Source organism: Mesocricetus auratus, unplaced genomic scaffold, assembly GCF_017639785.1.
Source record: "Mesocricetus auratus isolate SY011 unplaced genomic scaffold, BCM_Maur_2.0 Super-Scaffold_100008, whole genome shotgun sequence".
Classification (NCBI taxonomy): Eukaryota; Metazoa; Chordata; class Mammalia; order Rodentia; family Cricetidae; genus Mesocricetus; species Mesocricetus auratus.
The window spans coordinates 83943732-83966415 of NW_024429192.1; the positions used below are offsets into that span (position 1 = coordinate 83943732).

Here is a 22684-nt window from a genome sequence, read left to right on the forward strand (position 1 = left end):
TTCTCAGTTTCAGGAAGTCCCATTTATTAATTGTTGATCTCACTGTCTGTGCTAGTGGTGTTATGTTCAGGAAGCTGTCTCCTGTACCAATTCGTTCAAGGGTACCACCCACTTTCTCTATCCAGTCACACTGAACCTAACGAATTTTTTTTAAAAAGTGAAATAGTTACTCTATTTTGTTGCTATCATGTGTCTTCTTGTAAAGTTCTTAACTATTGTCTGTTAACACTTACGAGGGAACACATCACCTAGTGAAAGAGCCTGAGCAGCATTTTGAGATGCTAGGACATTACTCACAATACAAATAGAATCTAATCCAAGAAAGGACTCCAGGTAGGTGTGAGCTAAGAGCTATCCTCTTACCTGATAAAAACTGGCTGGAGAGTTTTAGTGGCCCTGCCTCCTTGACATCTGAAACTTTCTTCCCCATCACAGGTTCAAAGCAGATGAAACATCTCCTCAGTGGTGACAGGTGGACAGGATCAAACAGGATGGTAGATCAGTGATGTCTGCTGGGGACATTGCTAAAAGATGAGGAAAAAGTTGACCGAATAAAAAGGGAATCTCTCTGGGCAGAGTAAGCTTTGCCTGTCGTCTTCAATAGACTTCTTTCGCTGTGATAAAACGCTGACCAAAACCAACCTGGGGAGGAAATATCATATTTGACTTCCATTTCCCTATCACTATCCATCCTGAAGGATGTCAGAGTAGGAACTCACGGCAGGAACTGCATCCATGGCTTGAAGGAGAGCTGCTCACTGGCTTGCTTCTCGTGGCTTGCTCAGCCTGTTTTCTTATGCAACCCAAGGCCATGTGCCCAGGGTTGGCACCTGCTACAGTGAGCCGGGCCCTACAGTATCAACCGTTCATCAAGAAGATGAACCACACACTTGCCTAAAGGACAACTTGAGGGAGATGCTTTCTCAGCTGAGGTTCCCTGGTCGCAGATGACCCTGGCTGTATCAATTGACAAAACAGACCAGCGCAGACGTAAGTCAGTGCTTGAGAAGCTGGGCAGAGAATACTAAGGTTGCTGAAGTCAGCCTGTGCTCCATGGCTAGATCCTGTGACCACAGCACCAACAATGGAGTCACTAGTGCCAGTCCTTTCATGAACAGCTAAAACAAGGGAGTATGGAGAAATGATTATTGTGCGTGGTTGCCTGGCATAGCCTCCAATGTTCCTGCTTGTGTTCTGTTTACGTTATTTGATTTAGATAAAAGACTTTTCACCTCAACTATCAGTAGTGTAAAGGAAGGCAGGGACAATCTAACTGTCCTGGAAACAGTGAAGGTCCTCCAAAGAGACACTGTGCCTCCCTGATTGGACACAAGGTGATAGAGTCAATGCACCCTAGCAATAATTGCAACCCCTCCAGGAATTTCATGCAGGCAAAGGGAAAAGACTGAAGCCTGCTGCTGCACTTTGGCTTCCTTTAGGATTCAAAGACTTCTGCTCACTTGTCATATCACCTTGCAGGGGACACTGGAGCAGAGGGACTCATGGCTCAGTGGTGGACACGACCACACCTTAATCAGGATTGCTTAGTTTTGCACACCTCTCCTTCATATTAAAACCAACTCTCAGACGAGGACCGGAAATATGAGTGGGGTGTCACTGGACCTCATTATTAGCTGCTCTTCCCAGTGTGGCTACTTGAACTATCTCCTTTCTCTGCTTTTGTGTTTGTTTGCTTGTTGCTGCTTTTCTTGATTTTGAGACATGGTCTCTCCATTGTGGAGCATGATTATCCTTGAACTCCCTCTATAGACCAGGCCAGCCTTATACTCACAGAGATTCCCTGCCTCTGCCTCCCAAGTGCTGGTTCATTAAAACAAATTCACCACCACGCCCAGTCTTTCTCTGCTCTTCACTGCTGTCTACCGGGCCAAAGGTGTTAGGGCTGCCAGGGCCCAGGCATATGTACCCCAAACATAGCAACTCAGGCCCTAGAAGTATATCCAAAGCAGGCTGGAGTTTTCCAAAACTGGTGAGAAGTATTCCTTGTAGACTCTTCTACTCTTTATGAACAAGTGGGCCACGTTTCCCTCTATTGAAGCTATAGTGCTCCCCCCACCCCACCCCCGAGACAGGGTGTCTCTATGTAACAGTCCTAGCTGTCCTGGAACTCACTTTATAGACCAGGCTGGTCTTGAACTCAGAGATCCACTTGCCCCTGCCTCTCAAGTGCTGCGTTTAAAGGAGTGTGCCACCACCTCCCAGCTATCTATTGGGCTTTTGGCACTGTCCTGCTGCTTGTCTGACATCTAAGGCCAGGGTCTGAGAGGCCTTCTGCTGGGTTACCACCAGTGTGCTGTGGGGGAAGCCAGACCCCAGCTGTCCTGGCTGGCAGCCAGCATAGCATCCCTTGGCAGACCTGAGTCAGCAAGACATGGACCCTTGAGACCCCAGCTGGTGGGCAGCCAGCCTGCATCCTGGGATACAGCCTCACTTATCCCTGCATCAACCTGTCACCAAAATTACACAGCTGTAGCCTAAATAAGTGTGGCCATCAACTGAGGCTGTTAACATTTGATGTTCGTTGTATAGTAATTTAATTAATAGGATAGAAATGAATGATACAACCAAGTTGTGTAAAATAACCCAGCTGGAAATTTTTACTGGGTAGCACTGAACACTGATCAAGGTTTCTACAGTGGGCTACTCTTTGACCACAAAGAGAACAAAATTGGGCTGGAGAGAACGCTCAGTGGTTAAGAGCACTGGCTGTTCTTGCAGAGGACTCAGGTTCAATTCCCAACACTGACATGGCAGCTCACAACCACCTATAACCTGGATTCCAGGAGATCCAACACCCTTTTCTGGTTTCCACAGTACTGCATACATCTAGTGCATAGACACACATACACTGGTACACAAAAAAATAATAAGATAATTTTTAAGAACGAAAACATTTTCTTAATTATCTAAATGATACTTGTTCCTAATTATATAATGTAAACATTGTCATAAAATACATTGAGCATATCCCTTCCCATACATACATCTATCCCCCTAAGTCCCTTCAAACCCCACTGGTCACTTTAATTCCCAGAGAGTTTCATGCCATATATATCAATATGAATTTATATATTTTATAAATCTTGGAACCAGAAACTCACTTCCTTCTTTGTCTGTTTCTGCATAGACTTTTTTTTGGTTTGGTTTTTGACACAGGGCATCTCTGTGTACAGTCTTGACTGTCCTGGAACTGGCTCTGTAGACCAAGTTGGCCTTGAACTTAAAGATCTATCTGCCTCCGCCTTCCAAGTGCTAGGATTATAATCATGTACCAATGTGTAATTTGCATTGAATTTTTTAAACATAATATTTCTATTGATTCTTTGGGAATTTCACCTCATGCACCCTAGTTCCTCTCATTTCCCAGACCCTCCATATCTTCCATTCACCTTTCAACTGTCCCTCCCTGCAAAAGAAAATTTTATTTAAAAATAAAAATATGAATATTAAAAAAAGAACATCATTTCTCAATCTTTCCCGCCTCTCCATCACCTCATCATTTGTCTTAGTGGCATTGGGAGCTGTAGTGTATCACGCAGTAGACCCTTTTTCCAAACAGCTTTACATGCAAATGGCAATGGTAATGAGTTGTTGGGATGGTTCCAGGTACACCATTAATGCTGGTCCCTCACCAGAAGTCCTCTTGGATCTCCTGCTTGTTGCCTTGAGTCATGGAGACCCTGCAGCTCTGGTTCACAGAACCAGTCCCTTCCTGCACTCCAGCAGGTCATAGATGGGGTAGATGTTGGGCTGGTCCAACTCAGAGTACTGGATGTGGGCCAGGGTGGTAGCTCAGTTGGTGAAGCCAGGCCTCGGATAGGACTTCCTCCATAAATGAGGGCCAGGGTCAGCTCTCATGAACCCCACACCATTTGGGTCAGTTGTCCCATGCCTGTGGTGAGATGTGAGGGTCAGTTCTCCTTGTAGATGGAAGTTTCTGCCCTACCCGGTTACACAGCCATTTAGTTCCAAACAAACACACAGAGGCTTATATTAATTATAAACTGAATGGTCGATGGCTCAGGCTTCTTATTAACTAGCTGTCTCTTAATTATTAACCCATTTCTATTAATCTGTGTATCTCCACATGGTCTTGGCTTACCAGTGATGCCCAGGTCTCTTGCTTCCTCAGCAGCTACATGGCATCTCTTTGACTCTGTCTACTACCTTTTTCTATCCCTGTTTGGATTTCCCATCTAGCTAAATCCTGCCTGTCCATTGGCAGAAATGGCTTTATTCATCAAACGATAAGAGAAACATACATTCACAGCATACAGGAAGGCATCCCCCATCATCTCCTGAATATGAAGCCAGCTCTCCCAGGGTTGGGTCATCAGGGCCAGTTCTCTCAGGGTCAGTGAAGGGTGGGGACAGCTTTCTTTGAGGGTCAAGGCCAGCACTTCTGCTGCAGCAGCCAGTGAAGGGTAGGGGCAGATCTCCTAAGGCCAGCAAAAGGCAGGGTCCTCTCAGCATGGCACTTGGATTTCAACACACATGATTCACATGCCCCCCTGTGGTAAAACAGGCCACAGACATCAACACAGACTACAGTTGTAGCATGACCACAGAACCAGACATGGCCCTTAGCAGCTTGGGCCCAGATGTCACCATGAACCTAGGTTGCAGCACAGGTTACTTAGATCAGTATGGCTTTAGAAACAAACATAGCCTCAGGTGTCAACACACACCTCAGGCATCCTCATGGCCTTTGGTTGGAACAGGGGCAATGGACATCAACAAAGAACCTGGATTTGGTAGGGTTACAGACACAGACATGACCCTTGGCAGCTCAGGCCCTGATGTCACCATAACCCTAGGTTTCAGCAAAGGCCATCCACATCTCTACACTGAATTTTTAAGCTTCTTGTTTTTCCTTCAACAAGCCTGAGACTTGGACATGCATGAATTTTGAACTAGTCATCAACGAAAGCAGATAAGGAAACTTACAAAGTCTTCATGTTAATGTGTGCTTTTTCCTCGGGGGAAGGGATGCTGTGAGCAGTATGGAACACCTTGCAAAACAGACCTCAGTCTGGGGATGCAGAAGAGGCACACTGTTGCCTGTGGAAGCCCGAAGGGAATAAACACTAGAATGCATAGAAAAGGAGAGGAGCCCACCCTGGTCATCAAAGTGAAAGGCACGACTAAACATGAGCTCAGACAGTTTTTTTCTGTCTCTTACCCCAACACTAACCTCACTGTAAGTATCCCTAAGGCCACCTAAGCATGGTCCTTTCTGTACTGACATATTCCTGGGCATCTGTAAGTGGGTGGTCTGTGTGCCCTTCTGGGAGTGTGGGTGTGAGGACATGGGCACCTGTCTCTATTTGTACCTTCACCCCTGGTGACAGGGATTTCCCAGGTATAGGGTATCTGTGATCATATATACACAATGATATAATAGGAAATCAACACTAGAATGATCTACAAGGAGCAGGTCAGGACAGTGGGAAGATCCTAAGAGAAACTACTTTTTCCTTTGATGCTTGAGGTATAGAGGGGATAGTTTGGAAAGCTCTTCTAGCTTCTCAAAGCTGAAGCCAGACTCCCCAGGCCACTGTGTGGAATAAGCATATGGATACTACTGTGTACCACTGTACACATGGAGAGGCAGGGGGAGAGTTGTTGGCAGCCCTGGTCGGCCCTTAGCAAAGCCTATGTGAAAGAGACTTATGCTGGAGGGCCCCAGGAAGTGACCTCACTTCCTTACTGTTGTCCAGATGTAACAGGGACTCCTGGTTACTAGGTAACTGCAGGTTGGCAGCAGCCTCAACTGACTCATTTCTTTGAAGGTGCTTGAGCATTTGGGATGTTCTGCTGTTTCCAGACTTCTGATGATGGCTTAGGCTACCAACGAGCCTAGAGTTGTGGTCTTGGTCACCTTTGGAGACTTTGGGTATGCCCAATGATCCAAAACCTATGGCCATTTTCTCACAGAGAAACCAAGGTGACACAGGCCAGCATATAGCAGGAAACCTTTATGGGTCCCCTGATCCACCACAGTCCCTGATGGGGTGCGTGTTCCTGGGAGAACCCTGGGGAACATTCTTTATGTCTGCTTTTCACTTCAGTGTATGGTAATGGGTTGGTGATGTCTCTGAATTTTTATTTTAAACCCTCTTTCCTTCCTTGATCTTTCCTCAGAATAAAAGGAAGTGGCATAAGTCCCCCAGGTTCAATCCTACCACCCCAGACTACCTGGAAAAATTCATATCTTATATTCCAACTGCAATTAAGAATGAGGACATCATTGAGATATACATATTTTTGGCTGACTACCAAAAGTTTGCCATCACCTGGAAGGTGCTGGACCTGATAATGGAAATGTGAGTGGTTACACACAAGTTCAGGCTCTCAAGCCTCCTGCTCTGGTTTCAGGATGGCTCTTCTCTCCTCTGGGATTGTATGCTCTCGTAGGACAAGGATGATTGTACCCTGGCATCATTGGTCCTGGTTACTGGCCCTTCAAAGTGACATAGCCAGAAATGGGATGGAGGAGACAACCCTAGATTGTGTCACTCACTCTCCCCAATTTGGATCAAAAGTTCTAAACACTATTTAGGTGATGGGATGAATGGAGCCAGATATGAGTACCTGGGGTGTACCGAGAAACCTAGCAGGGAGGAGCTTAGGTTCCGCCCATCGCATGAAGATCCTTGAATTGCTGTGAGCTCAAACAATTTTCATTGTTTACATTGTTATCACCTGTAATTTCATTTAATTCTTGTTTTATTGTTAATATTGCCTTTAATTTTGTTTAATTATGTTATTGTTGGGTTGATATTTATGCTTTAGTATTAATAAAAGTTTATTGTTTACTCATTTTAAATTATATGGTTCAGTGACTTCATGTCTATTCCCCATGTGGTACAATCTACTCATGTCTCACCAGTGGATGGCAGCTCTGAGCTGCTAACACCTAGCTGGAGAGTTTTAGTGGTCCTGGCTCCTTGACATCTGAAACTTTCTTCCCCATCACATGTTCAGACCAGATGAAATGGATCTCCTCAGTGGTGACAGGTGGACAAGATCAAACAGGATGGTAGATCAGTCATGTCTACTCGGAATATTGCTAAAAGATGAGGGATGACTTGACTGATTTAAAAGGAATCTTTATGGGCAGAGTAACCTTTGCCTGCCATCTTCATTAGGTTTCTATCGCTGTGATAAAATGCTGACCAAAACCAGCCTGGGTCGGAAATACCATATTTGACTTCCATTTCCCCATTGCTATCCATCCTGAGGGAAGTCAGGGCAAGAACTCCCGGCAGGAACCAAAGCAGCAGCCATGAGAGAACACTGCCTTCTAGCTTCCTCTACATGGTGTGTTCAGCTTCTTTTCTTTTAAATTTCTACGTTTTTAATTTTAAATTTTCTTTATTTTATTTTTTATTTAAACTTTTTTTCATTTTACGAACCAACCTCAGCTTCCCCTTCTTCCCTTCCTCCCCTCCCACCTTCACCCTATCCCACCCCTCATCCACACCTCACAGGATATAAGGCCTCCCTCAGTAGTCAGCAAAGTCTGGGATACCAAGCTGAGGAAGGACCAAGCCCCTCCCCTATGAGTCTAAGCTGGGCCAGGTATCCTGACATAGGTAATGGGTTCCAAAAAGCCAGCTCATGCTCCCAGGGTAAGTCCTGATCCCATTGCCAGGCCCCAACAAACAGATCAAGCCTCATCTTATGTCAACCAAGACCACATGCCCAGGGTTGGCACCTGCTACAGTGAGCCGGGCCCTACAGTATCAACCGTTCATCAAGAAGATGAACCACACACTTGCCTAAAGGACAACCTGAGGGAGATGCTTTCTCAGCTGAGGTTCCCTGGTCGCAGATGACCCTGGCTGTATCAATTGACAAAACAGACCAGCGCAGACGTAAGTCAGTGCTTGAGAAGCTGGGCAGAGAATACTAAGGTTGCTGAAGTCAGCCTGTGCTCCATGGCTAGATCCTGTGACCACAGCACCAACAATGGAGTCACTAGTGCCAGTCCTTTCATGAACAGCTAAAACAAGGGAGTATGGAGAAATGATTATTGTGCGTGGTTGCCTGGCATAGCCTCCAATGTTCCTGCTTGCGTTCTGTTTACGTTATTTGATTTAGATAAAAGACTTTTCACCTCAACTATCAGTAGTGTAAAGGAAGGCAGGGACAATTTAACTGTCCTGGAAACAGTGAAGGTCCTCCAAAGAGACACTGTGCCTCCCTGATTGGACACAAGGTGATAGAGTCAATGCACCCTAGCAATAATTGCAACCCCTCCAGGAATTTCATGCAGGCAAAGGGAAAAGACTGAAGCCTGCTGCTGCACTTTGGGAAAACTTGGCTTCCTTTAGGATTCAAAGACTTCTGCTCACTTGTCATATCACCTTGCAGGGGACACTGGAGCAGAGGGACTGATGGCAGTGGTGGACACGACCACACCTTAATCAGGATTGCTTAGTTTTGCATACTTCTTGCTTCATATGAAAATAACTCTCAGGCGAGGACCCTAAATTTGGAGTGGGGTGTCACTGGACCTCATTATTAGCTCCTCTTCCCAGTGTGGCTACTTAAACTAAATCTCTTTCTCTGTGCTCTTTTGCTTGTTTTGTTTATGAAACAGGGTCTCTCCATGTATCTGGCTTTCTGGAAACCCACTGTGTAGATAGGCCAGGCTGGCCTTTAAACTCACGAATATCCACCTGACTCTCCATATTAAAGCTGGAAAAAAAGGCGTGTACCACCATGCCCAGTCTTCCCCTGCTCTTCACTGTTGTCTTCCAGGCCTGTGGAGAATAGGTGGTCAAAGTATAGGATGTTAGAGGTGCCAGGGCCCAGGCTCTGACCTTAACAATCTACTGGAGCATCCCTGCCTGTGAGCAATCATGAATAGCCCTCAGGTGGATGTCTGAGGAGCTGGGAGACAAGTGCGGGGTCTGGCTGGTGGAGTAATATGCCAAGAAGGCCCCAACAGTACCTCTGAGATGCACAACAGCCCCCTCTGGGTTATCTAGGCAAAAGCTGAGCAATCAGACCAGGATGGGGGCTAAAGTCTCAGACCTACCCTTTTTTATTTTTTACATTCCAAAACTAGTCCCCTTCCCTCCTCTCCTCACACTCCACCCCCTGCCTTTTCATCTCCCACCTGCCCACCAGAGAGGGTAAGTCCTCCACTTGAAGTCTACCAAGTCTGTCCCATCATCTTGTTGAGGCAAGACCAAGGCATGTCCCCACCCCCACAGTCCTGTGTCTAGGCTGGGAAAAATATCCATTTAGAAAGGGCTCCACTAAGTCAGTTTGTGCATTACAGTTAGGTCTTGGACCCACTGCCAGTGGCCTCATTTATTGTCCCAGCCACACCATTGTCACCTATATTAAGGGAGTCTGGTTTTAGTGTTATGCAGGTTCCCCATTTGTCAGACTGGAGTCAGTGATCTCTCACTAGCTCAGGCCAGCTGATTCTGTGGGTTTCCCCATCATGGTCTTGACTCCTTTGCTCATATTATCACTCCTCCCTCACTTCAATTGTACTCCAGGAGGTTGGCCCATTGGTTAGTTGTGGATTTTTGCATCTGGAAGAGGGTTCTAGCTTCTCTAGGGTTGTGAATTGCAGATTGGGTATATTTTGCTTTATGATTCTTGGATTAGGTTTGTCAGTATTTTATTGAGTCCATACTATATTTGTCTTTCTGGTTTTGGGTTACCTCACTCAAATGTTATTTTCTAGTTCTGTCTATTTGTCTGCAAATTTTAGTTTTCCATTGTGTAAATATACCACATTTTCTTTATCTAGTCTTCAGTTTAGGGGCATCTATGTTGTTTCTAACTTCTGGCTATTATGAATAATGTTGATATGAACACAGTTGAGCAAATGTCCTTGTGGTGTGAATGTGCCTCCTTTGGGTATATGCCCAACAGTGGTATTGCAGGGTCTTGAGGTAGGTTGATCCCTAATTTTCTGAGAAATCACCATACTGATTTCCACAGTGGCTGTACAAGTTTGCACTCCCACCATCAATGGAGGAGTGTTCCCCTTTCTCCACATTCTCTCCAGCATAAGCTGTCATTGGTGTTTTTGATCTTAGTCATTCTGATCAGTGTAAGATGGAATCTCAGAGTAGTTTTGATTTGCATTTCCCTGATGACTAAGTATGTTGAGCATATCCTTAAGTGCCTTTCTGCCATTTGAGATTGTTCTGTTGAGAATTCTGTTTAGATCTGTGCCCATTTTTAAAATTGGATTATTTGGTAGTTTTATATCTAGTTTCTTGAGTTTTTTGTGTATTCTGGAGATCAGCCCTCTGTCATATGTGGTGTTGGTGAAGACATTTTCCTATTCTTTAGGGTGCTGTTTTATCTTGTTGACCATGTTCTTTGCTTTACAAAAGCTTCTCAGTTTCAGGAGGTCCCACTTATTAATTGTTGCTTTCAGTGTCTGTGCTATTGGTATTTTATTTAGGAAGTGGTCTCCTGTGCCTATGTGTTCAAGTGTATTTCTCACTTTCTCTTCTATGAGGTTTAGTGTGGATAGTTTTATATAGTATTTGATCCATTTTGATTTGAGTTTTGTGCATCGGATAGATATGCATCTATAGATTTGCATTCTTCTACATGTTGACAGACAGTTATAACAGCACCATTTGTTGAATATGTTTTCTTTTTCCCAGTTTATATTTTTAGCTTCTTTGTCAAAAATTAGGTGTTCATAGCTGTGTGAGTTGATATTGGGGTCTTCAATTAGATTCCATTAGTCTACCTGTCTGTTTTTATGCCAATACCAACCGTTTTCATTACTATAGCTCTATAGTAGAGCTTTAAGTTAGGGATGGTGATACCCCAAGATGATCCTTTATTGTACAGTATTGTTTTGGCTATCCTGGGTTTTTGTTTTTCCATATGAAGTTGAGTATTGTTCTTTCAATGTCTGTGAATAATTGTGTTGGTATTTTGATGGGGATTTCACTGAATCTGTAGATTACTTTAGGCAGGATTGCCATTTTCACTCTGTTGATCTTACCTATCCGGGAGCATGGATGATCTTTCCATTTTTTTATATCTTCTTTAATTTCTTTCTAAAAGACTTGAAGTTCTTGTCATACAGGTCTTTCAGTTGTTTGGTTAGAGTTACCCCTAGATATTTTACTTTATTTGTGGCTATTTGCAGAGTGATGTTTCTCTGATTTCTTTTTCATCCCATTTATCATCTGTGTATAGGAGGGCTACTGATTTTTTTGAGTTAATCTTGTATCTTGCTACACTCCTGAAGGTATTTATCAGTTGTAGGAGTTCTCTGGTAGAATTTTTGAAATCACTTCTGTAAACTGTCATATCACTAGCAAATAGCAAGCTTGATTTCTTTTCCAATTTGTATACACTTGATCTCCTTTTGTTGCCTAATGTGATAGCTAGAACTTTGAGTACTATGTTGAATAGATATGTATAGAGTGAACAGCCTTGACTTGTTCCTGATTTCAGTGGTATTGCTTTCTCTCCATTTAGTTTGATGTTGGCTGTTGGATTACTGTATATTACCTTTATTATGTTTAGGTATGTTCCTTATATCCCTATTCTTTCCAAGACCTTTATCATGAAGGGTTGTTGAATTTTGTCGAAGGCTTTTTCAGCATCTAATGAGATTATCATGTGGGTTTTTTTCTTTCAGTTTGTTTGTATAGTGTATTACATTGATGGATTTTTCATATGTTGAACCATCCCTGCTTCTCTGGGATGAATCCTACTTGGTCATGGTGGTTGATTTTTCTGATGTGTTCTTGGATTAGGTTTGTCAGTATATTATTGATTATTTTTACACCTATGTTCACAAGGGAAATAGGACTGTAATTCTCTTTCTTAGATATGTCTTTATATGGTTTGGATATCAGAGTAACTGTAGCCTCATAAAAAGAGTTTGGCAATGTTCCTTCTGTTTTTATTGTGTGGAATTGTTGGGCCTAGAAAGGCCTGGACACAAGGCCCACTGGAATTTCCTGAGCCTGGCTAGAGTTTGGAGACCTGTCTCTGAGCTATCACTTCCACTGCTGGGCAGAGGCAGTGACTCAGGAAAACTGCCTCTGCCCAGCTTCCGCTAACATGGTGGAATATTATTGGCCCTTACACCTCACCTATCCAGAGGTCCCCACTCACTTTCTTAACTCTATATAAGCCCATGCCTGTTATAATAAAGCGAGACTCTGCTTTGACAGGACTCCAGGACTCAGTGTGGTTCTCTCTGGCGACTAGGAGGGGATCCGGGTCATCAACACTCACCATCCTGCTCAGCCCCGGGGAGTGACTGGCTGGACCAGACCTTCCCCACAGGCCTGACTGCCAGAGGACCCAGAATGGAATAATTTGAGGAGTATTGATTTTGAACATCTGGTAGAGTTCTGCACTGAAACCATATGGGCCTGAGTTTTTTTCCCATTGGGAGGCAATTGATAACTGTTTCTATTTCCTTAGGAGTTATAGTATATTTAAGCTGTTTATCTGTTCTCGATTTGATTTTGGTATGTGGTACTTATCTAGAAAATTGTCTACCTCCTTAAAGTTTTCCAATTTTGTGGAGTACAGGTTTTTGAAGTATGACTTGATGAGTCTCTGGATTTCCTCAGTGTTTGCTGTAATGTCCCCCTTTTCATTTCTGATTTTGTTATTTTAGATATTCTCTGTCTTTTGGTTATTTTGGATTAAGGTTTGTCTGTTTTGCTGAATTTCTCAAAGAACCAACTCTTTGTCTCATTGATTCTTTGTATTGTTTTCTTTGTTTCTATCTTATTGATTTCAGCCCTCAATTTTACTATTTCTTGCCGTCTATTCCTTCTAGGTGAGTTTGTTTATTTTTTGTCTAGTGCTTCCAGTTGTTCTGTTAATTCACTAGTGTGCAATTTTTCCAGTTTATTCATGTGGGCGCTTAGTGCTGTGAACTTCCCTCTAAGCACTGCTTTCACTGTGTCCCATAAGTTTGGTTATGTTGTGCAATCATTTTCATTCAGTTTTAGGAAGTCTTTAATTTCTTTATTTCTTCTTTGGTTCAGTTTATCATTGTTCAGTTCCCATGTGTTTGTGGGCTTTCTCAAATTAATGTTGCTATTGAATTCTCCCTTTCAGCTCTGGTTGTCCGACAGGATACAGAGGATTCTCCCATTTTTTTGAGGTTTGCTTTGTTACCAAGTATGTGGTCTATTTTTTAGAAGGTTCCATGAGAATCTGAGAAGGTATATTCTTTTGTGTTTGGGTGGAATCTTCTATAAATGTCTGTTAAGTCCATTTGAGTCATAACATCTGTTAGTTCCCTTATTTCTCTGTTAAGCTTCTGTCTGGCAGACCTGTCCAGTGGGGTGTTGAAATCTCCCACTATTAGTGTGTGGGGCTTGATTTGTAATTTGTGATTTAAGCTTTAGTGATTTTTTTTTACAAATGTCTTTCTCCTTTGTAGCTTTTGTTAGGGACATAGATGTTCAGAATTGAGATTTCTTCTTGATGGGTTCTTCCTGGTATGAATATGAAATGCCCTTCTGTATCTTTTTTGACTGATTTTAGTTTGAAGTCTATTTTGTTAGATATTAGGATAGCTACACCAGCTTATTTCTTAGATCCACCTGATTGGAAAAATTTTTCCCAACCCTTTATTCTGAAGTAATGTCTCTCTGTGGGGTTGAGGTGTGTTTCTTGTATGCAGCAGAAGGATGGATTGTGTTTTCATATCCAATCTGTTAGCTTGTGTCTTTTTTTTTTTTTTTGGTTTTTTCAAGACAGGGTTTCTCTGTATTGTTTTGGAGACTGTCCTGGAACTAGCTCGGTAGACCAGGCTTGGTCTCAAACTCACAAAGATTCACCTACCTCTGCCTCCCGAGTGTTGGGATTAAAGGCCTGTGCCATCACTGCCCGGCAGCCTGTGTCTCTTTATAGGTGAACTGAAACCATTTATGTTAATAGATATTAATGACCAGTGATTTCTAGTTCCTGCTACTTTTGTTTTTCTTGTTGGTGATGGCATTGTATATTTAATTCCCTTCTTTGGGATTTACTGCTGTAAGCTCATCTATTGCCTGTGTTCTTGTGGATGCAGCTGACTTCCTTGGGTTGGCATTTTCCTTCTAGTACTTTCTGTAGGCTGGATTTGTGGATAGATATTGTTTAAATTTGGTTTTATCACTGAATACCGTGTTTTCTCCATCTATGGTTATTGAAAGCTTTGCTAGGTAAAGTAGCTGGCATCCGTGATCCCTTAGTGTCTGCATAACATATGACTAGGTCCTTCTGGTTTTCATTGTTGAGAAGTCAAGTGTAATTCTGATAGATCTGCCTTTATATGTTACCTGGCCTTTCTCCTTTGCAGCTCTTAATATTCTTTCTTTATTCTGTAAAGGTTTTTTATTGTTATGTGGTAATGGGACTTTTTTGGGGGGGATCCAGTCTATTTGATGTACTTTAAGCCTCTTGTATTTTCACAGGCTTGTCCTTCTATATGTTGGGGAAGTTATCTTCTATGATTTTTTGAATATATTTTCTGTGCCTTTGAGTTGGACTTCTCCTTCTTCTATATCTATTATTTTTAGGTTTGGTCTTTTGATGGTGTCCCAGATTTCCTGCATGTTTTATGTTAAGGATTTGTTGAACTTAAATTTTTCTTTTACCAGTGAATCTATTTCCTCTATTGTATCTTCAACACCTGAAATTCTGTCTTCTATCTCTTGTATTCTGTTGTTTATGTTTGCATTTGTGGTTCCTGATCATTTACCCAGATTTTCCACTTCCTGAGTTCCCTCAGTTCATGTTTTCTTTATTGCCTCTATTTCAGAATTGAATCATTTCCTTCGCTTGTTTGATTGCTTTTTCTTTGTTTTCTTTAAGGGATTTGTTGTTGTCTTTTCCTCCATTTCTTTAAGGGAATTTTTCATTTCCTCTTTAAGGGCCTCAATCATCCTCATAGAATTATTTTTAGGTGGTCTTCTTCTACTTCATCTGTGTTGGGATGCTCAGGCCTTGCTGTTGTAGCACGAGTAGTTTCTAGTGGTGCCGTGTTGCTCTTTATATTGTTGAGTGTGTTCTTGTCGTCTCTGCATCTCTTTCTCTACTAGGTATAGGTGGAGCTGGTGCTTCAGGGGGGTCTCTCTTTCTCCAATTAGTATAGTTGGGGACTTGGCTCCATTGACTGCTCCTTCAGGCACAAGCAGAGCAGAGCCTCTGGTGAATGCTCCTCTTGGTGGAAGTTGGCCCAATGCTCAGGTGGTGGCTCCTTCAGATACAGATGGAGCTACAGCTCCAGAGGACACTCCTCCCGTTAAAGGTGTGGATGGGGCTGAGGGTCCAGTGTTAGTGTAGTAGTGGGGTCCCTTCAACCCTGAAATGGCAGAGGATGTTGGCTGGGACACAGGTACTCTTTCCCAGAAGAACTTTTTGTGATAGTTTCTGGAAGCTACTGCTGCTGTTGTCTCACCCAGCAATCTCTCCTCACTCCTGGGCCTGAGGCTGGGGCCTCCCTCTAACACTGCCCTGGATCTGAGGCTCATGGCTCCACTGATTCTGCTCCAGGCCTGAAGCTCGGGCCTCCCCCTGTTGCTGCTTCTGGGCTGGGATTCAGGCCTTCCACTGATGCTGCTCCAGGCCTAAAACTCCAACTGTTATGCCCAGAATGTAGGACCCCCAAAACATGACCACCACAGAGCCAGGTACCAATTCAACCATACAGGAGTTTATTGAGTTCAGGCCCTCCAGCAGCACTCAGATGTAGCAGGCGAGAGGGACAACCCCGAGCCAGCAGGGGAGTGAACTCATAAAGGGGAAAACAGTAGGCTAGGGGAGTACAAGCCTTGGCATTTTCTGGTCAGTTCAGAGGGGATGCTTCCTGGTCAGATTGGCCCTGGAGTTAAGTATTTGGAAATTTCCATTAGAGCATCTGGAGACCTATTGGGACATCTGGTGACTATGATAAGATGTCTGTTTCCTCAGTGTCAGGCTGATTCAGTAGGATGTGGGGGCCCTGGAGCAACTTTTAGCTGTTTGTGGTTTTTCCAGGAACTGGGTGCAGGGTCCAGTCAGCAACTTCTCAAGATGGTGTCCCGCCTAAAATGGTGTTAGTCTTGCCTGCTGCTGCCTGACCTCTCAGAACCTCCTCACACCCACACTTTAAGTGAACATGGTCTCCATGTGAACAGGTTGGGAAGGGGCTGTCATGCAGGGCCACCCAGAATGTACGAAGGACTTGGTTCTCCTTGCACACAGGACAAGCCTCAGCATTCCTTGGTAAAGCTAAAGCTATCTGGAAATCTGCCTTTGAATAACTTCCATCACTTACCCCACCACCCTCAGAGCCCCAGAAAATCAGCTGCCAGTCCTGATATGGCTCATGCTTCTGCAGGAGGCAGCACCTTTCACAGAGACAAAGGCACCCGCTTGGCAGAGTATCAAATAAATGCAAAGCTACAACATTGGATTTTATCTTAACAGCCTATCAAGGGCATCCAAGTTAGGAGTGAAGCCCTGCCCAATCCTGTTGTGTTGAGTTCACCTAAATAGCTACCCCCATTCCCATCCTATATGAAATGTCACTGTGATGCCATCAAACAGGTCAGAGAAGGTCTCCTTGTGTTGCCATGGAGAACCACTGTCCTCTAGTGGCCAGAAGAGGAAGAACAATATCCTTAAGGAAAGGATCACAGGCATTCAGTATGTATGTATGTATGTATGTATGTATGTATGTATGTATGTACATATGTATGTAATATATAATATATTTCCTCCCCATGGTGCTGAGAGAGAATTTGTGGAGTTTCTCAGGAGCATTGTTTAGCAACCCTCAATCTAAAATGAAAAAATATGTGCCCCATACAAACTAAGACAGGTTCTAAAAGTGACAAGAATATTTCTTCTAGAATCTTTTACCCCCTATCAATAGGGGACTGTTTTTCCCCTTAATGAAACTATTGGGCTTTTGGCCCTGCCCTGCTGCTTGAGTGACATCTAAGGCCAGGGTCTGAGAGGCCTTCTGCTGGGTCACCCCAGATGTCCCTACTGGCAGCCAGCATAGCATCCCCTGGCAGACCTGAGTCAGCAAGACTTCAGACCCTTGAGACCCCAGCTGGTGGGCAGCCGGCCTGCATCCTGGGATACAGCTCCACCAATCCCACCCTGACCTGTCACCAAAATTGCACAGCTGAAGCTAAAAATAAGTGTGGCCATCAACTGAAGTTGCTAATATATTTGAGGGTCTTTGTTGTGGAATATTATGTTAAGATGTGTTACATTCATTTATGCTGTAGAACATTTGTTTAATGATGAAAAGGTGCATTGTATTCTTTTATGTTCCATTTGTTTAACTCTTTGAAGCTGTGTTACAGTGCCAGCCTAAAACACCTCATTGATCTAATAAAGAGCTGAATGGTCAATAGCCAGGCAGGAGAGGGATCTGCAGGGCTGCCAGGCAGACAGAATAAATAGGAGAAGAGGGAGGAGGGAGGATCAAGAAAAGGAGAAGGAGAGGGGGATGCCAGGGGCCAGCCACCCTGCCACACAACCAGCCACCAAGTAAGAAAGGAGGAAAGTCATATAGAATAGGGAAAGTTAAAGGCCCAGAGGCAAAATGTAGAAGAAGAAAATCAGGTTAATTTAAGTTAGAAAAACTAGCTAGAAATAAGCCAAGCTAAGGCTGGGTATTCATAAGTGTATTTATTGTGGAGCTGGATGGCAGGCTCCCAAAGAGCTGAGTTAAGAAAGAAAGAAAGAGGCCGGGAGGTGGTGGCGCACGCCTTTAATCCCAGCACTCGGGAGGCAGAGGCAGGTGGAGGATCTCTGTGAGTTCAAGGCCAGGCTGGACCGATAGCCTCCAAAACAATACAGAGAAACCCTGTCTCGTAAAAACCAAAAAAAAAAAAAAAAGAAAGAAAGAAACTACAGTTCTTGGTATAATACTTTCACAGTACAGAAGAAATTAGAAATTGCTGGACACTGATCATGGTTTCTACAATGGGCTGCTGTGACCACAGAGAGAACAGAAATGGGCTGGAGAGATTGTTCAGCAGTTAAGAGCACTGGCTGCTCTTGCAGAGGACCCAAGTTCAATTCCCAGCACCAACATGGCAGCTCACAACCACCTATAACCCAGTTCCAGGGAATTCAACACCCTCTTCTGACTCCCATGGGTACTGCACACCTAATTGCACTCATTCATGAAAAGTAATGATAGATTTGTTGAACTAAAATGTTTTCTCAATTATGTAAATGATCATTTTAAAGAACAGAACATATTCTTAATTATGTATATGATCATTGTTCTTGATTACATAATGTATGAAGATGTTGTCATATATATATATACATTGAGCATATCCCCTCCCATACATACTTCTATCCCCATAAGTCCCTTTGAACTCTATTGGTCACTTTTAACTTCCTAGACACTTTACAGCATATATACCTATGAAATTTTGTATTTATGAAAAATCTAGGGATCATAAACTTGGTCCATTCTTTTTCCTTCCTTCTGGTTTTGCATAGAATTTTAAAATTTCTCCTTTTTCCATCAACAAGCCTGAAACTTAAATATGAAAGAATTTTGAACTGGTCATTGAAGAATGAAGATAGAGAAACTTTTACCAAAGTCTTTTTCTTGGTTTTTGGAGACAAGGTTTCTCTGTAGCTTTGGAAGTTTTCCTAAAGTTAGTTCATACTTTTCCCTGGGCTAACGAATGTTGGAAGAGTTGTTAAAACCCTGCAAACCAGACTCAGACATCAGCGCCTAGGGATGCAGAAGAGGCACACTGTTGCCTGTGGAAGCCCAAAGGGAATAAACACTAGAATGCATAGAAAAGGAGAGGAGCCCACCCTGGTCATCAAAGGGAAAGGCACGACTAAACATGAGCTCAGACAGTTTGCTTCTGTCTCTAGCCCCAACACTAACCTCACCCTAAGTAAGTATCTCTAAGGTCACCTAAGCATGTTCCTTTCTTTACAGACATGCTTCTGGGCATCTGTAAGTGGGTGGTCTGTGTGCCCTTGTGAGAGTGTGGGTGTGAGGACGTGGGCACCTGTCTCTATGCTTTCACCTCTGGTGACAGGGGTATGGGTTTTCCCAGGTATAGAGAATCTGTGATCATATACACACGATGATATACTAGGAAATCAAAACTAGAATGATCTAGAGGGAGCAGGTCAGGACAGTGGGAAGATCCTAAGAGAAACTACTTTTTCCTTTGATGCTTGTGGCATAGAGGGAATAGTTTGGAAAGCTCTTCTAGCTTCTCAAAGCTGAAGCCAGACTCCCCAGGCCACTGTGTGGAATAAGCATATGGATGCTACTGTGTACCACTGTACACATGGAGAGGCAGGGGGAGAGTTGTTGGCAGCCCTGGTCGGCCCTTAGCAAAGCCTATGTGAAAAAGACTTATGCTGGAGGGCCCCAGGAAGTGACCTCACTTCCTTAAAAGTGGTCCAGATGTAACAGGGACTCCTGGTTGCTAGGTAACCAGAGGCCAGCAGCATCCTCAGCAGCCTCAACTGACTCAACTGATTCAACTGACTCACCTGGAAAAAAGTGTTCTATACTTCTCTGGCTCAGGCCACAGAAACACCAGGAGACATTGGGGGCACCCTCTGGCCGTTATTCCAAAGGAAAATCAAGGTAACACAAGCAGGCCAAGGTTTCCTTTCTGGTCTCCCTGATCCACTACAGTCCCTGCCTGGGTGTGTGTGCCTGTGAGAACACTGAGGAACATTCTTTATGCCCACTTTTCACTCTTCAGTGTGTGGTAATGGGTTGATGATGCCTCTCAGAGTTTCCCCCATTTAAACCTGCTTTCTTCCTTGGTTCTTCCTCGGGGTAAAATGGGCCTGAACTCCCACCTTAAGCCCCTCAGGTTTGGTCACAACAGCCCAGACTACAGGGAGGAAGTGATGAAGCACTTAGCAACTGCCGTGGAAACCAGGGACCAATTTTTCATCATTATTGTCCTTGGTGCCACCACCTGGGAGGTGCCGAACCCCATTATGAAAATGTCAGTGGCTACAGCTGAGTTCAGGGCCTCGAGCCTCCTTGCTTGGTTTTAGGAGGATTGTTCTCTCATAGGAGTAGTGCAACTGGACCCTGGAAGCATTTGTCTACTGTCTGCCCCTTTAAAGTGACAGGACAGGAGACTGAGGGCAGGAAGATGAATCTAGTTTGGGAAATTTACTTTTGCCCAAGAAGTGTCAGACACTACTCTATCTTATGCCTTGAGCAAAACCTTTTCCCCATTTGGAAAGAAGGTTCTAGACCCTATCTGGGTTATATGGAACCAATGGAGCCAGACAAGGATCCCTGCTGAGTCCCCAGGAAGTCATGTACAACCTGAAAAGGAGCAGCTTGGGTTCCTCCCATTGCATGAAGAGCCATGAGCTCATTCCCAGGCCCTCAGCCTGGAAGTCAGAACAGTGCAAAGAGCCCCCCGCACTCCCACCCCCTCCCTGGCTTCTATTTCTACCCCATATTCAAGTAGCTCCCTCTAGATCTCTGGGTGGGTTAGGGATACATGGCCTTAGCTGTCCTCAAGAAATGCCGCAGGCATGGATCTTTCCAGCCTGACTGTGTGGAGGATGGACATATAAAGACGTGAGTGGGCTTTGGGCGGGGAAGGAGGTAAGAGCCCAGATATGCACAGTGGGAGGTTTGGGGTGACTAGGGTTCAGGACTAAGCCATTACCAGTCACCTCCCCTTGGGATTCCCAATAGAGGACAGCGCCAGAGACTTCACCCACAGGTGGAGAAAAGCAGAGATCCCCAATGGTCTCCTTGGTTCTGAGGAGCAGAGGGATGGATGAAGCTAAAGGGCCATACTGGGATCCATCTTCACCACAGTGCACCCCAGTTTGCCCAGTCTGTCCTCCAAGGGACAGAAAGTGTCCAGAGCCCTCTCTCTATCACCCCACACTCCTCACCCCTATTTCCAGCAACAAGTGGACTGGGCACCCATTCCTCGTCTGAGGGAGGTCTGCTGTGCTGGTGCAGCAAGGCCAGGCTTCTGACTCTACTTCCCACCAACCTGCTCCCCCATGCCGTGCCATACAATTCTTTTTGGCGCTGTGAATGCAAAAAGTGCCCCAGGATTTTAAGAGGTCTCCAGTCTGGGTCACCCCTAACAAGCTGTTGGTCTACTTATGGCTCAACGTGCCTTTCCCAAACCTCCACATCCATGTCCAGAAGCTTATACCACTGCTAGCTGTGAAGATGAGAAGGCTGGGGGGCATGGCTTCTGCGTTGGGTTCCATGAGGGAATTCTCCAGAAACCTTGACCTCCAACCAGAGGTGTACACCAGTCAGGTAACATGTCTGCTTGCGGGGAGAAGGGACTAGAGATGGTCTGACATAAGCAGGCCTTGTGTGACCAGCAAGGCAGTCTCTGGGAAGCTCACTGCATCCTGGAAGGTTCCAGGCTACCTCCACTAATGGTTCATCTCTTTCTGTCCTAGATTGTGGCCTCATCAGGTCAACAACTCCAGAAGCCCCAATGCTGGATGCCTCAGGGATGCAAAAGACAGTGCATCTGAGAACAGTTACTGTGGCAGGGCCACAGGGAGATCTGGGACCAGCGTCTGTGGCAGGGCCACAGGGAGATCTGAAACCCCAAGAGAACACTGAACTCATGGACCCAGCAGCTAGGGAACCAACTGTGCCAGAAGCTGGACCTGTGCAGCTCCTGCCTTTAGACCAGCCTCTGCCCACATCAGCTGATACACAAAAACCTCCGGGTGTGGCTGCAGATGTTCCAGCTGCCAGGCAGGTATTTCTACCTGCTGTTGTGCAGTTAGGTGCACCAGAGCCTATCTCCCCTCTGCCTGATGTTGACATATAGTCAGATAGTAGAATTACCTGCTGAGTTCCATCCAGAACCAGCTCTATGTATAAGCTGTTCTTCCTCTCTTAAATATCCCCTTCAATTCCTTTTAATTCTGTTTTATTGATGTTTTCAATGTTGAGTTGTTATTTAGGTTTTAATATTAATAAAAAGGTGTTTATTCATTTTGAATTGCATGGTCCAGGGACATGAAGTCTATGCCCCGGGAAGTACAATCACTTGTGTCAGCATGCGGATGGCAGCTTTGAGCCAAACATGTGGGACATGAAGGGAGGACCCTTGCAGGCTGTCCTGGAAGCAGGGAAAATCAGACTGCTGATGTGGCAGAGAATGGCATGGAAAACAAAGTGTACAAGTGTGAATGGGCAGTCCTGTGCTCAGTGGCACCCCTAACAGTTAGGGACATCCTGGGGGTCACAGATGTGGGTTTCCCTTTCTCCCTGGGCTTCTGCTCTGTAAACTGAACATCAGGGGCACGCAGAGCAGGAGGAAGCCAGCTTAACTGTAATGGTGTCCACCATTCTCTCCCACCCTGAGTCCAGAGACATGCGTATACACTCAATGAACCTTGTGACACTTTGTCACACCCCACCCAACATGCTTAAACAGATCGTTTTCTTTTTGAGATTTATTTATTTATTGTAAAGTGTTCTATCCGCAAGTACGCCTGCAGGCCAGAAGAGGGCACCAGATATCATTCTAGACAGTTGTGGGCCACCAAGTAGTGGCTGGGAATTAACTCAGGATCTCTGGAAGAGCAGCCAGTGCCCTTAACCTCTGAGCCACTTCTCCAGCCCATAAACAGATCATTTTCATAAAGAATTGCCAGGCTTTCCCCACAATTCTGAGTG

The 22684-nt window shown here is 44.5% G+C and overlaps 1 protein-coding gene across 1 annotated transcript; it reads left to right on the forward strand.

The window, feature by feature from the left end:
- The first annotated feature begins 5830 nt into the window (after positions 1 to 5830).
- On the forward strand, positions 5831 to 22004 carry LOC121142067. Its single transcript, XM_040751454.1, has 4 exons — positions 5831 to 5878; positions 6166 to 6347; positions 19473 to 19624; positions 21448 to 22004. The coding sequence occupies exons 1-4, from the start codon at positions 5831 to 5833 to the stop codon at positions 21828 to 21830; spliced, it is 765 nt and encodes a 254-aa protein (XP_040607388.1). The 3' UTR covers positions 21831 to 22004.
- The last annotated feature ends 680 nt before the right edge of the window (positions 22005 to 22684 follow it).